General features: G+C 51.0%; 1 protein-coding gene across 13 annotated transcripts in view; it reads left to right on the forward strand.

Moving 5' to 3' along the window:
- The first annotated feature begins 629 nt into the window (after positions 1 to 629).
- The window catches only part of CAMK2B (calcium/calmodulin dependent protein kinase II beta), a 90,804-nt gene continuing 75,921 nt past the window's right edge, over positions 630 to 15,512 (forward strand). For all 13 annotated transcript variants that reach the window (XM_027968716.3, XM_027968714.3, XM_027968722.3 and 10 more), the window contains exon 1: positions 630 to 750. In XM_027968716.3, the coding sequence (XP_027824517.1) occupies positions 686 to 750 (65 nt within the window). In that variant the 5' untranslated portion in view covers positions 630 to 685. The remainder of the gene's footprint in view (positions 751 to 15,512) is intronic.

Raw genomic sequence — 15,512 nt, forward strand, 5'->3', positions numbered from 1 at the left:
TGTCCTCGTGGGGCTGTTAGGAATGAGTCTGTAGAGGGAGGGCTCTCCCCCCTCCCATGTGCACCTGCGTCCCCTCTTGAGGTCCAGGTCGAAGCAGGCCTTCAGAGGAGAAAGGGGACTGGGTTCGTTGCGTGCAGTTCCCTGTGTATGTGCGCGCGGCAAGGGGGTCGCCAGGAGGCAGCGGAGAAGCCAGCTCAGGGAGCCAGCGGTTGCCCGTGTGCGTGGCCCCAGGCGCCTGGGCGCGGGTGCGAGTGCCGGCGCCGCACGTGCAGGGCGAGGGCGCGGGTACGAATGCCGGAGCAGGAGTAGGTGCGAGAGCGTGTGCAGGGCGCGAGTGCGGGTGTAGGTGCCGGCGCAGGGCTTAAGTGCGTGTGCGGGTGCGGGTGCGGGGCGCGTGCAGGGGGCGGCGGGCGGGGCGGGCGCGGCGGCGGCGGCGGCGGCGGCGGCGACAGCGGCGCCCGCGCTCCCCGCGCGTAGGTGTGCGGCGCGCTCCTGCCGGGGACGGAGCGCGCAGATCTCGCGTGCGCTCGCCGCCCGGCGCAGCCCAGCCCGGCCCCCGCTCGGCGCCGCGAGCCGAGGTGTCGCCCGCGCCCGCGCCCGTGTCGCCGCCGTGCCCGCGAGCGGGAGCCGGAGTCGCCGCCGCCCGAGCGCAGCAGAGCGCACGCCGAGCCCGCCCGTCGCCGCCATGGCCACCACGGTGACTTGCACCCGCTTCACCGACGAGTACCAGCTCTACGAGGATATTGGCAAGTAAGAGCTGCGGCGCGTGCGGGCCGAGCCGGGGACCCCGGAGGGCGCTGAGCTCCGAGGGTGGTGATCCTGGCGACCCAGACCTTCTGCGCCGCCGGCTCCGGGCGCACTGCGGCCCCGCGCGCCCCCGGCTGCTCCCGGCTCGGGGCCCGGAGCGCACGGCCCCGCGCGGCTTCGACCCCCGAGCCCCGGGGCCTGGCCGCCGGACAGCGGCGCGTGCGGCCCTACCGGGCCCTGTCCGGCACGATCGCCGGACCGGAGGCCCCGGCTCGAGGCGCGGGGCTCGGCGCAGCGGGGGCGGCAGCAGGTGTCCCCGGAGCGCCCGGCAGACGTGACGCATTTGGCGGCGGGAGGTCAGAGAGGAGCCGCGCGCGGTTCCGGCCGCGGGGCCTAGAGCGCGGGGGAGGGGGCGGCCCTGGCCCGGAGTGGCGTCCCCGGCGCGGGCCACGTTGTCCCCACCCCCACCGGGCGGCCGGGCGCGGGGGCGGCGGGACCTGCTCTGCGCCTGCTTCTCCGCGTGGCTTCATCTACGCGGGGGGTGCCCGTTGCGCTCCGCGCCGCGTGGGAACAGCCTCTGCTGTGGGTCCTCAGGAGATTTGGGGTTCTGAAGGCTTTTCCCCCAGATCCTTCTGGAAAGAGGAGTCTGGCGAGCTGGGGGCTGAGGTCAGGGAGCTGGGATCAGGTCACGGGGGTGAAGATGAGGAGGTGAGGTGGGAGCTTGATGGCCTTCAGGGTCGTGGGGGTGGGTGGGGGCGCAGTTCTGTAGAGTTATTTGTGGGGAGGCAACAGGACGGACTTTGAAGGCTCTTTTCAGGTAGGGCCTCGTGGAGGGAACAGGTGGCTCCTGGGCTCTGCTCACCGATGTGAGCCGTGTAGGGCCCTAGACGGGGCTCTGCCGCCGGGCTCTACCCCGAATCCGATCGGGGGCTCCTCTCTGGCCTGGGAGTCTCCACTCTGTGAATCAAGGTGGCGTCACCTGGCATCTCCTGGTCTGGCTCCAGAACTCCTGAAATCCCTCGGTTCCAGCTTGGCGGCGGCCAGAGCCCCGCTCTCCGCCATCCTCCCCCATCCCTCTGGCATGGTGGGGGCGCTGGCGAGGTTTCCTCTTACACCTCCAGCGGCAGATCCCTTTTCCCCTCTTTATTAAGAAACGTCTGTGGTGATACCTTGTGTTGGCGAGGGATGCTGATCATTGATAATTGTGGGTGAGAGCTGGGAGGAGTGTGGGGGCGTGTGAATTCCCCAGTTCTCCCTGCACGTGGGGCAGGATGGCAGTCAGGCCTGGGGGGCTGAGGAGTGAAGGAGTGGAATGGAGGAAGCCCATGATGGGGTCGGAGGAAGCTGGGCCCTGGGGACTCAGAAATTCCTCGGCCCTCAGGTGGGGGCTGGTTGGGTGCCTGTCCCCAGGGCAGGGGGGCCTGGAGAGCAGAGCAGAGAAGGGGGGAGGGGTCCAGCACCCAGATTGTATGTACACCCGAGGCCCTGAGGAAGCTTCCAGGGCTTGTCTGGGACCAAGCCTGTGAGGATAGGGTGATGGGCTGGTGGTTCTCAGATGGGGACAAAGCAGGGGGTGGCAGTGGGAGGAAGGTCACCCCATTCTAGAGGACCTTCTTGTTGTTCCTCTGCGCCCAGGCCCTCCCGCCAGGCACCCCGGGTCCCCTTTGCAGAAGTGCCTCGTCCTGTTCACCCTGTCTCCTCTGCCTGAAGCTGGTTCCACTGACCACTCTTTCACTTTTCTGTGAACCTCTTTGGGCCAGCGGCCTGGCAGGGTGGTCGTCCCAACCCCAGGCCTCTAGTTCCAGCGGCCACAACTGGTTGTCCTCGCTGCTGCCATCCACACCCACACTGGGGGATGGAGGTCCCTGGGACTACCTTCGGGGAGGGTTTTGGGGTGGGGGGGTAGATCCTGCAGTGGAAGCCAGGCTCCTCTCCTGTCAGCAGGAGTGTGAGCCATTGTGGAAAGGAAGCCGGGGGCCTGAGGCTTGATTAGGTGAGGAAGCGTGGCTGTTGAGGGGGACCAGGGGCCTGGGAGAGGAGGGAAAGGTACCCCATCCCATGGGCTGGCCCAGCACCCCTTGGCAGAGCCTCCAGGCACCAGGCCCACTGAGGGATGCCCAGGGGCCTCTCATAGCCCCGCTGGGTGGGGAGGAGGCCAGGCCAGTGCAGGGGAGCTGCAATGGGGCAGGTGTCAGGAGGGAGGGTCTGGCACTGGGGCCACCACCTCGGCCCAGGGCTGGGGTCCTCAGTGGCCATGTCGGCAGTTGTTGACAATGCCTGGCCTGCCTGACACACAGTTGGTATTGCTTCCTGGTCCAGGTGGATGAGTCCAAGTTTATTTAAAGCTGCAGCCCCTGGCACCAGTCAGGCGACACTGAGCTCCCTGCCCGGGAAGGGTCGGGCCACAGGCCCACAGCTGCTCGCGTGACATGGCCACTGGACTGTCCCCTTCCTGCCCCGTGCCTTCTCTACCTCATTGTTCCCCCTGCCCCCGCCCCGCCCCACCGCCCGCCGCTCCCCGCTGTCTTTGCGTGGGATCAGCCCTTAGGGGCCTGGGCTTTGGGTTCAAGGGCCAGGAAAAGCTGTTTTCTGGGGTTCTGTCCTTCCTTGCCTGGCCAGGGCACAGCTCTCCAACACCAGCATACAGGTAACAGCCTTAACTTTGGCTTTAAGTTACAGACAGTTATGGATTAAGGCTGCGGAACACTCAGCCCAACACTGAACTGGCCAGCAACATGGTTTAAAAATGTTTCATATTGGATAGATTTTTTTAAATGGAAAGAACTTCCAAGAGTAATAAAATAAACACTCGTATCTCTTCTACCTGGAATTGGAAACCGTTTCTTCTTTTTTCATTTTGGCTTTCAGTTCCGTTCAGTCCCTCAGTCCTGTCCGACTCTTTGTGACCCCGTGGACTGCAGCACACCAGGCCTCCCTGTTCTTTAGAGTTCTTTAAAAAAATATATCAGAAATGAAGCCTTACCAAGAAATGTTAAGTAACCATTCTCCGCCAGCAACTGTGATGTGTTCAGATTTATGCTTTTAGACTCTTGGTTCATTTGCACACAGATAGAGTCACAACTAGCATACAGGATTCTTTGGGGGTGTCTTCTTTTTAACTTTATATACAATTTGGAAACTCGCGCTTTCCCCAGCTCAGTCTTGCGGGCGTCTGTGTGTGGGGACACTGTCTGGCCTTTCGCTGCTGCTCTGTGTAGTGACCGTAGTACCTGTAGTACATTGTGTTCCTCTCCTCGTGGCAGTCTCCATGTTGCCAGTGTTTCTTCCAGTCCCACCGTGGGTTTGCCGGTGCCCAGGGGCGAGGGTTTCCTCAGAGTTTGTCTCTGGTGGTGGGGGTGCCAGTGGGGGTCTGGACCTCTGGGTCTCCCCTGGGCCCACTCCCCCACAGCCCCTTTCCTGGGCTTGGTGCTGACCTCCTTGTCTGGCTGTCTGTCGGGTAGGAATTTTGTGCATTTTGTGTTCAGGCTCCCGGAGCTTAGACTCTGGGGAATCATCCCCTTTAAAATCTGAGTGATCCCCTTCTCCAGGAGAAAGCTCCCACATGGCTTTAGATGTAATTCAGGGGTTCATGGACCCCTCCCCTTGAGAGAAGGTGAGCCCCATTGTAACAACCTCTAAGTGGCACATCACTTTGAACGCCTGATTTTATTTGATTCGAGTTGCTCGGGAACCCCCCCCCATACTCCCCCTCCCCATTTTATAGACGTAGAACTGCAGCTCAGAGAGAGTGGACAACGTGCCCTCGTCAGCTAGGAAGGCCCCCAACTCCCAGTCCAGGGCACCCTTATCCTTCCCAGCTTCCCCCGAACCTCAGGCAGGCCTCGAGCTGACCTTGGTGTGTCCTTGACTCTATCCAGTGTGCCCCAATTGGGGGAGAGGAGGTCCTGTCCTGGGATGTGACCCCTCAGCGGGAGGATCATCACCATCCACCTTCTGTGCTTTCTTGACATCCTCTCCACTAGCCACCAGCCTGCTTGGTGGTTAATAGATAAACTCAGGAAATTCAGAGCAAATCGATGGTGAGCCTCCTGAGCGCCAAAGCCTGGTTGCCAGGGAAGAGAGGACTCGGGTGGAGGAGGAATCACTGTGTTTGCTTTCTCCCGCCCTCAGGCACATCGGGTGCTTCCTGCCCCAGGACCTTTGCCAGTGCTGATCCCCCCTCCTCTGATGGCCCCACAGCTCATCCCCCTGGCTGCTCCCTAGGAGAGGTTCTCATGCCCGCTTCCTGCTCCTCCCCCACCTAGCCTCTCCCTGCTTCTGTCTTCGCCTGTCACTGGGCACCATCTGACACAAAGGCGGGTGGGTGTCTGGCCCTGCCCACAGTGGAGTTTCCTGCACGCGTGAGGAAGGGGTGAGCGAACCTGCCAGTGGCTTCTGCCCGCTGGGCTGGCCCCCGGGGTTGGAGTCCAGATGCCTAATGTAGGGTATTTAGAGAAGAAGTCGCACATGTTGAGGCTGCTGTGAGATGCACATGAAGGTGAGGCTAGTTTAGTTACTATTGAACGGTATTTTTATACCATAACCTACTTTGCTGAGAGCTAAGAATATATCTTGCGCTTGCTACCTGCACTCTTTCTCTCCTGGTAACAGTCGCTAGCAATTAAATGGTGCTTATTACATTAAGATGCTTGATCTGTGAAATAGGTACCGTGATTACTCCCAGTTTGGAGAAGAGGTGCTTGAGACTCAGAGACACTCCACATGGGGCTAGGGTTTGAGTCTAGGCTGTTGACTAGAATCTACCTTCCGCTTCTCTCAGAAGCTCCATTCTGTGTTTTTAAAAGGCAATTATTCCACTCTCTGACTCATGGCCCGCTTGTGGTCCACTCTGACCCTGGGCTTCTCAGGGTCTCACTTGTCCTTAACAGGCTGCTTGCTGAGCCCTCTTTGTGCTTTTCCAGCACAAGGCATTGCCCTATGGCTCCTTTTTATAAAGACATCATTTCCTGTGGTTGTCCCTCTGTGACAACCAATACTGTACCCCCATTTGGGGCCAGCAAGCCTTATTTGATTTTAATGATTAAACAGACAACAGGGATAATATCTTAAAAGAAAAGTCAATACACAACTATGTGCAGTGAATGCGACTCCTTCATGCTCAAGCTTATTCATTCCACAGAGGAACCTGGCCTGCCTGTTTTAATGTTAGTATAAGGATATGTGTGGTGCGTATATATGCGCACATTTGTATATATGCATATATGTCACACGCATATATATGGTTTTAAAACACAATGGAATCACCATATATGTGATTCTGCAGTTCGTTTGCTACTAACACTTTTTCATGATGATCCCTCATGTCAGAGAGACTTTTCTTACAGCTAAGTGCCTGCCAGTTCTCTTAGAATCAAGAGATGGATGTATATGTGGTGGCCTTATTTTTAAAACCCCAAATGGGGACCCGTTCCCTGACAAGACAGAGGGAAGAGAGGATGCTGTGTTTGAAACAGGGGCTCCCAGGGTTATCAGGAGGGCATGATCGTGGTGGATGAAGGAGCACTTCTTGGTGGGGTCCTGGGTTGGGGCACAGGGGTCTTGATCAAAAAAGAAGCCAAGAACGTATTCCTCTCCCTTTTTTTTTTTTTTTTTTTGATTTGAAGAATCCCCCAAGAGCCTAGGCAAGAAAGATGCAGTGTTGGATTTTCTTTCTTCTACCTAAAGTGACATTCTATCAGAGATGGTTCCCTTAGAGAGTCCATATTGAGTTGCCTGGAATTTATCAAATGCTTTAATAAGAAAGAGCAAGTGGAGGTGACATGAACAGTGTCTGCTCCCTGGAAGCATCTTGTCCCTCCCACTGCTCTCTGAGGCCACCTGGTCCAAGGCAAGAGATGAGGCCTTTCTGGAGATCTCAAATATATTTTCAAAATTTTTAATTCCTTCTCTCTCCCCGCCTCAAAATGGAATCCGATTTAGTTATTTTTAAAGCATCTTTCACAGCTGCAAGTCACTTTGTTAGTGTAGAAATGTAAAAATGCATTATGTATCAACTTGGTTTTCCAAAAATTACCATATTGGCATGTTACAGAGAAATGTATATTTTATTCATATAAAGATCTGAATCTGTTTAAAATGAAAACATCCTTATTGGCACTAGTGGTGTTCCTAGGTTCTTAACTTTTGGGTGGCCTTTGTCTCCTAGGTTAGAGGGTCACTAGGTCGTTCAGTGGCCAAAACTCCTGGTGGACTGTTTTTTTTTTTTTTTGCATTGACATAATGATCCGAAAATAACTAAAGTTATGCTTCTTTGTTAAGCCAGATACAAGCTTTTGTTGAATTCAGGAACAGATTGGCAATAGCTCGGCATAGATTTAAGAACATTTTTTGGAGAATACATAAACCATGCTGTTCTACAGGCCTAATTTGAGAACCACCTCCTTTCCCTGCTTTATGAGCAGCCAGTGAGCCCTGAGTCGGGGAGATGCTGTGACCATTCCCACGAAACAGGAACGGTGTCCTGTTTTTGGATGTAACACCCTCCATGGTGTTGGGCATATCCAGGTTGGTGCCTGTGTCTAGTGAAGAGCCAAGGGCAGTTCCTGCCTCCCTGTCACTCAGCCCACGCTGAATTCCAGGGCTTAGAACCATGCCCAGTGCATAGTGGTGCCCAACAAAGTGGCTTTATGTCACCCACTAAAAGATGGGGGCCCTTCAGGTGGTTGGGGGCAGGAGGTGCTGGTGGTCTCGGGGGTCTCAGATGGCTGGCCTGAGTGGCCACCTGTCTTGTCACCTGGTGAAGGGTGGCATGACTTGGGTGCTGGCCACAGAGCTGGATGCCAAGAGGTTGAAGCATTTTGCCCATTTCTTAGTGAAGTTCTTCATGTGGCTTTTGTTCTTGTACATTGAGGTGCATGCAGCCTGATTTTCAAAGCCCTTGGTTCGATCTGAGACATCTGTTAGGGGCTTTCCGGGTAAAGAGTTCTGGTCTAGTTGGGAGCAGTACTGCTGAAGAAGACGATCAGGGTGGTGCATCCTAGCCCCTGGCTGCACCTGTAGACCCCACCCCAGACCTGCTGAATCAGACCCAAGGAGAGTGGTTGCCCCTCAGTGGTGATCAGTGGGCAGCGCAGACTCAGACCCTGCAAGGGACCTCTGTGCGCAAGGCCAGGTGCCTGCGCCTGCTCCCTCCCTGGGCTCTGTAAGAGCCTTACTTGACCATGCATTTGGAATTTGCCTTCCTTTTTTCAGAAACTCAGTATTACTCCTTGACCCTATCCAAGTCATCTGGAGCAGAGCTTTCTAGAAGAAACAAAACTTGAGCCACAAATGTCAGGCATAGGTGTAATTCAAAATTTTCTGGTACTTGAAAAAACCTAAAAAGAAACTTAGTAAACCTAAAAAGAACTTTAGTAGTGTATGTATTTAATTCAGTTTATCCAAAATATTGTTTCAACATATAGCCAATACAAAAATTATTGTTAAGCTATCTCAAATTTAAAAACATACTGTTTTTGGAATCTGTTGTGTCTTTTTACACTTGCAGCACATCTCAGCGTGGACCTACCACACTTCAGGCTGTTAGGGCTACACACCAGCAGTGGCTGCTGTATTGGGCTGCACATGTTTAGAGCTTTAAGATCATTCCTGTTATTATTACTGTTACTATTTGCAACTTTTCTGGTTTATTTTGCTTTGCTTCAGATTCCTTCACGCATCCAGCGAATCTGCCTGCACACGTATCATTTGCCAGGCATTTTCTGCGTGCTTAGGAAACAGTGAACAAAGTTGAGGGTGTCTGCCATCGTAGAGCTTATACTGGTGGGAGAAACAGGTGGTAAACCCTAAACAAATTATATGATGGGGTAGAAGGTGATTTATACTTCTGATTTTGGATTAAGGAAACTTGAGAATACCAGTTAGCAGGAAGGTTGTAGTTATAAAAACAGTGGTCAGACCAAGAAAAGGAGAGAAACCTCAAATTGCCAAAATCAGGAGTGAAAGAGTGGATATTACAACTAATCTTGTAGAAATAAAAGGCTGATAAGGGAGTTCTATGAGTGACTGTGTACCGAGTGAACGGTAACCAGAAGAAATGGACAAATTCTTAGAAAGACAAACAACTGAAACTGACTCAAGAAGAAATGGAAACTCTAAATAGACTTGTAACAATTAAAGAGAATAATTAATAAATTAATAAATTTTTAATGTCCCCCCAAAAAAGTCCCTTCAGTCCAGATAACTTCACTGGTAAATTCTATCAAACAGTTAAAGAAGAATTAATACCAGTCCTTCACAAACTTCTGCAAAAAATAGGAGAGGAAGGAATTCTTCCTAACTTACTCTGTGAAGCCAGTAACTACCCTGATACTAAGGCCAGAGAAAGACATCTTAAGACTATAGACCAGTATTCCTTTTGGATACAGATGCAACGTCCTCAGCAAAACACTAGTGAAACAAATTTAGCAGCGTAATAAAGGGTTCATTATGAGGAAGCAAAATTTATTCCAGGAATAAAAAGCTGGTTCAAAATACAAAATTCAATCAATGTGATATGCCAGATTAACAGATTAAACAAAGAAAGTATATGATCATTTCAATAGATGCAGACACAAAGCATTTAACAAAATCTAGTACTTTTTCCTAGAAACACTAAACAAACTAGGGCTAGAAATGAATTTCTTCAACTTGATAAAAGGCCTCTGTGAAAATGCCACAGCTAACATATTTAATGGCAAAAAACTGAATGCTTTCTCCCTAAGACCAGAAACAATCAAGAGTGTTCTATTCAACATTGTACAGGAGGTTCTGGCCAGGACACTTGGGCAAGAAAAAGAAACAAAAGGTACCCAGATAGGAAAGGAGTAGGTAAAACTACCTCTTTTTACAGATATCATGATCTTGTATAGATAAAACCCCAAGGAATCCCTGAAAAGCTATTAGAACTAAAAAATGAATTTAGCAAAATTGCAAGATACAAGATCAAGATACAAAAATCCAATATGTTTCATTACACTCACAATGTTCAATCCCAAAATAAAATTAGGAAAGAAAATTCATATTTTAAAAGAATAAAATACATACTAAGAAATTTTTAAAAAGGTAATACAAGAGTTGAACATTGAAGACTATAAACTACTGTTGAAGAATATTAAAGATCTAGATAAATGGAAAGATGTTTTATGTTCATGGAACTGAAGACTTAATATTGTTAAAATGGCAGTATATGCCAAATTGATCTATAAATTCAATGTAGTACCTATTCCAATTCCAGCTACCTTAAAAAAAAGAATAAAAAATAAAAAATTAAATTTGTAGGGACATGTAAGGGGTCCAAAAGAGCCAGAACAATTTTGAAAAAGAACAAAGTTGGAGGATTCCTACTTCCTGATTTCAAAACTAACTATACTGTTATACCAGTCAAATCAGAGCGGATATTGTCTGGCATAAATGTGGGTATAGTGTGACTAAAGGATAAACACATAGATCTGGAATAGGATTGAGAGTCTAGAATAAACTCATATATCTATGGTCTGTTGATTTCTTTTGACAAGGATGGCAAGACAATTCAATGGAAAAAGAATAATGGTTCCTTTAACCAGTGGACAAGTGGACATCCATGTGCAAAAGGATGAAGTTGGAACCCTATGTAATGCCAGATACAAAAGTAGATAGGACTTCCTTGGTGGTCCAGTGGTAAAGAATCCATCTGCCAATGCAGGGGACATGAGTTTGATCACTAGTCTGGGAAGATTCTACATGCCATGGGGCAACTAAATCTGTGTGCCGCCACTACTGAGCTCTGGAGCCCACAAGCTGCCACTCCTGTGAGCCCATCACCGCAGCTGCCCATCACCGCAGCTGCCCATCACCGCAGCTGCCCATCACCACAGCTGCTGAAGCCCAGGCAACCTAGAGCCTGAGCTCTGCCACAAGAGAAGCCGCCGCAACGCGGAGCCCATGCTCTGCAACTAGAGGGTAGCCCTCACTCTCCGCAAGTAGAGAAAAAGCCCTCACAGCAGCAGAGACCAAGCACAGCCAAAAATAAGTACATGTTAATAAACAAACTTTTAAAAATAAATAAAAACAAAAAAGATATATTAGTGGTCAGTAAGCACACAAAAAGATGCTCAATATATTTATCTCAAAATGGCCTAATTGTAGGAGCTAAAACCAGAAAATTGTTGGGAGAAAACTTAGGAGTCAATCTTTGTGACCTTCGATTTGGCAATGGTTTTTTTTGGGTACAACACCATAAAGCACAAACAACAAAAGAAAAATAAATTGGACTTAATTAACATTAAAAAAAAAAAACTTTTGTGCTTTAAAGGACACCACCAAGAAAGTGGAAAGACAACCCATGGAAAGGGAGAAAATATTTGCAAATCATATATCTGATAAGGAACTTGTATTTAAAATATTTTAAGAGCTTACTACCTAACCGTAAAAAGACAAATGACGTAATTAAAAAATGGGCAAAGGACCAGAAAAGATATTTCTCCAGAGAAGATATACCAGTAGACAATAAACATACACAAGGATGCTCAACATCAGTAGTCATTTGGGAAATGCAAATGAAAATCACATTGAGATCCCACCTCATTTCCACTAGAATGAGTAGAATAAAAAAGACAATGTCAAGTGTTGGTGAGGATTTCGAGTTGGAACCCTCATGTGTTACTGGTGGGGAGGTAAAATGGTGCAGCTGCTATGGAAAACAATCTGACAGTTTCTCAAACTGTTCCCTTTCTAGGTATGTACTCAAGAGATATGAAAACATGTTCCCAAAGACATACAGATGGGCAGTAGACACATGAAAAGATGCTCAACATTGTTAACTATTAGAGAAATGCAAACCAAAGCTAAAGGGACTTTCCTGGTGGTGCAGTGGTTAGGAATCTGCCAGCCAGTGCTCAGGGGACACAGTTCGATTCCTGGTCCAGGAAGATCCCACATGCCATGGGACAATTAAGCTTGTGTGCCACAACTCCTGAGCCCATGTGCCGCCACTACTGCTGCCATGCACCCTAGAGGCCATGTCCTCAAGAAGAGAGAAACGACGGAAACTGGCCCACACACAGAAGAGAGGTGTAGCGCCTGCTCACTGCAACCAGAGAAGGCCCTTGAACAACAAGGAGGATCCAGCATGGTCAGCTTGCTAAAAAGTCAAAACTTCAGTGAGGCATTGCCTCACACTAGTCAGAATGGCCATCGTCAGAAAGTAAATGTCTATAAATAATAAATGCTAGAGTGAGTGTGGACAAAAGGGAACCACACTCTTGATGGAAATATATTGGTGCAGCAATTATGGAGAACAGGATGGGTTTCCTTAAAAAACTGAAAATAGAGTTACCATAGAATCCAGCAATCTCATTCCTGTGCATATATCTGGAAAAGATGAAAATTCTAATTAGAAAAGATCACACATCACAATGTTCGTAGCAGCATTGTTTATTAAAGGCAAGACTTGGAAGCAGCCCGTGTCCATCGACAGATAAATGGATAAAGAAGATATTGTACATATATACAATGGCATGTTACTCAGTCATGAAAAGAATGAAATAATTCTATTTGCAGCAGCATAGATGGGCCTAGAGATTATCATACTGAGTGAAGTCAGACAGAGAAAGACAAATATCATGTGATACTACTTATGTGGCATATGTGGAATCTTAAAAAATGATAAATGAACTTATTTACAAAACAGATGCACAGACATAGAAAACAAACTTATGGTTACCTAAGGGGAAAGGAGCAGGGGAGGGATAAATTAGGAGTGTGGGATTAACAGATACACACTTCTATGTATAAAATAGATAAACAAGGACCTACTGTATAGCACAGGGAAATATTAACATATTTGATATCTTGTGGGGAAAAAAGCACACATCTGCACAAAAACTTGTTCATAAAAGCATTATCCACAATAGCCAACGGGTAGAAACAAACCAAATGTCCATCAGCTGATGGATGCATAAAGAAAATGTGTTATTTCCACACAATGGAGAATTATTCGTGCACAAAAAGAAATGGAGTACATTATGAGTCAGCTTGTGGTGTCTGAGGGCAGGGTCCACGATGCCATGGCCAAGACACAGCAAACCACCCCCCGGCTCCATCTCACACCGGGACACCTGTCAGCATGCCCAGAAGCAACTGAGAGCTGCCTGGGAGCTGCAGGCTGGCATGAGCTAGACAGTGGGGGATAAGAGGCTGGGAGGGGAGACCCACAGACCTCCCCCCGTACTCTGCCAAGTCTTGGTTGGTGTTTCGTTTCCCATAGCCTGGACTGGCTTTGGGTCCAGAGTGGTCTCAGAGTGGACACAAGGCCATGATGAGCAATAAGAGGCCGCGCCCCAACTCCACCCCACGACCCAGACCGTGCCCCTGGACACAGCTCCTGAAGGTCCCATCCTCTCAACTCTCACCTGGCCCTGACTAGGGGAGGAGGGTTATGCCGGATGGGTGCTGGAGGGTGAGGCTTCTCTGGGAGCAGGAAGGGTGGGTCCCAGTGGGTGGGGTGATGGGTGAGGGTGGAGGAGGAGGACAGGCTGTCAGTGCGATTGGCAGTGATGGGAAGGGCTGGAGTAGGGGTGGAGCCCAAACCCCAAACCCCCGGCTCTGTGATTCCGGGAAGTCTGGTTGCCTCCTTTCTGGGCCTGCCTTGTGTTTTTCCCTCCTGCCTGGGTCCTCCCCCTCACCTCTCCTTACCTCCTTCTCTTCTCCTTGGCCCCTTTTCCAGGCTCCCATGTCTCCCACTCCTTCTGTCCCCTGGGGCACCCCCAGGGCAGGCTGTGAACCCTGCTGGCCTCATCCTCAACTCCCTGGCTGAGGAAGGCCCCAGAAATCCAGGAGCTGGGAGTCCCTAGGAGCAGGGCCCGGCTGGGAACCCAGAGGCCAGGTGCCACACGGGGTGAGTGTCCTCCTACCCTTTGTGGAGACCCAGTGGGGACGGACCCTGCTGGAACACCTCGAGCTCAGGGTTCCACTTCGAGGGACCAGTAGGTGCCTTGGCTTCAGAGCTCTGGCCCTGGTGTTGATCCATGTGCTGGGGCTCTACTTGTTTCTGTCCTGAGTGGTCCCCTTGGGACTGTACCATCCATGATTCCTGGACTGGGATCTGGGTGCTGAGGCCAGGGCCCCGCAATCTTGTCATTCCAGCGTGGGGTGGGCTCCAGTGTCCCCTATCCGTGCCTCTTCCTTCCCTGAGGGTCTCTGGCCCCTCGAGTCTGGGCAGGGCCATGGAGGAGGAGACTTCCAGCTTGCAGACCGTGGTGCCTGAAGGGCGGTGCTTTTCACAGTTCCTCTGTGGCCTGAGAGTGGGCGCATTTGTACACTTGCGTTTTTATTTTCTGACCCATGAACAAATGCTCATCTTGACTGATTGCCTGAGGGACATACTGCCTAGGACGGCCTGTCTTGTGGGAGTTAAGCTCTCTCTTCTGCCCCAAGTTTAGACTTTTCTTCCCTTCCTCCTTCATCTGCATACAGGCTCTTCCTGGTATGGTGACCAATGGGCATTCCCTTCAGTTTGCTGGCTGGACCTTGTGGAGCAGGGCCTGGGGGCTGGGTTGGTCCATCTGTTTCCCTTCTCCTCTCCTTTCCTTACTTAAAGGATGCTTCAGGATCTCTCCATAAAGAAGGCTGAGCACCAAAGAATTGATGCTTTCGAAGTATGGTGCTGGAGAAGACTCTTGAGAATACTTTGGACTGCAAGATCAAACCAGTCAGTCCTCAAGGAAATCAACCCTGAATATTCATTGGAAGGACTGATACTGAACCTGAAGCTCCAATACTTTGGCCACCTGATATGAAGAGCCTACTCATGGGAAAAGACCCTGATGCTGGGAAAGACTGAGGGCAGGAGAAGAAGGGGACGACAGAGGATGAGATGGTTGGATGGCATCACTGACTCAATGGACATGAGTTTGAACAAACTCTGGGGTACAGTGAAGGACAGGGAAGCCTGGTGCGCTGCAGTTCATGGGGTCACAAAGAGTTGGATGCAACTTAGTGGTCGCACAATAAAGGGGTCTCTCCTGAGGCCGTCCTGGGGTTGCCTTCTCTGGCCTGCCTGTTCTCAGGCTCCTCTGCCAGATTGAGCTGTCATCTGAGTTCCAGTCCCCTCTGCTTTCCCATCTCCTGCATCTCCCAGCCTCGACGGTCAGTACAGGCACTGGGTGGGGGTCTGGGTCTTGCTCTCCCTGGGGACTTCTGCACATCACCTCTTGGAGTGCACAGGGTCTTCACCTTGGTTCCCCACTGGGGTGCTATCTGTGTGGAACCCCTGCACAATCTCCAGGTTCCACTGCACCTAAGTCAGTCTGGGGCTCCCAGGTGAGTGGACACCGAGGCCTGGGCTCTGTGTGGCAGGGCCGTCGAAGTGGGTCCTTACCAACAGGAGGGGACAGTCACGAGTGTGTTCTCTTGGGGATAGTGGGTTGGTGCTGCACTCCTGGGCAGAAGAAGGGTCACCTTTCAGAGCCTTAGTCTCCTCATCTGTGAAGAGGGTATGTCATTGTGAGGTCAGCCACACAGAGCAGGGAGCTGACCAGGTGGCAGAAAGGGCAGAGCCCATGCCCGGCCTGGAGGCCTTAGCGCTTCAGCTTTCTCTGCACTGTCTCTGGGGCCAGGGTCTGGGAGGAGGGGCTGGGGTGACCATTAAGGAGGACACAGCCCAGAGCCGAAGGGGGGCTGCCCAGGACACCAGTATAAAGAGGAGGCTGTCCAGGACACCAGTGCAGTGCAGTTGGCATTATGGACCAGTCGCTTTTCTGTGCCCAAACTAAGGAGGGTGGTTCCAG

Source organism: Ovis aries, chromosome 4, assembly GCF_016772045.2.
Source record: "Ovis aries strain OAR_USU_Benz2616 breed Rambouillet chromosome 4, ARS-UI_Ramb_v3.0, whole genome shotgun sequence".
Classification (NCBI taxonomy): domain Eukaryota; kingdom Metazoa; phylum Chordata; class Mammalia; order Artiodactyla; family Bovidae; genus Ovis; species Ovis aries.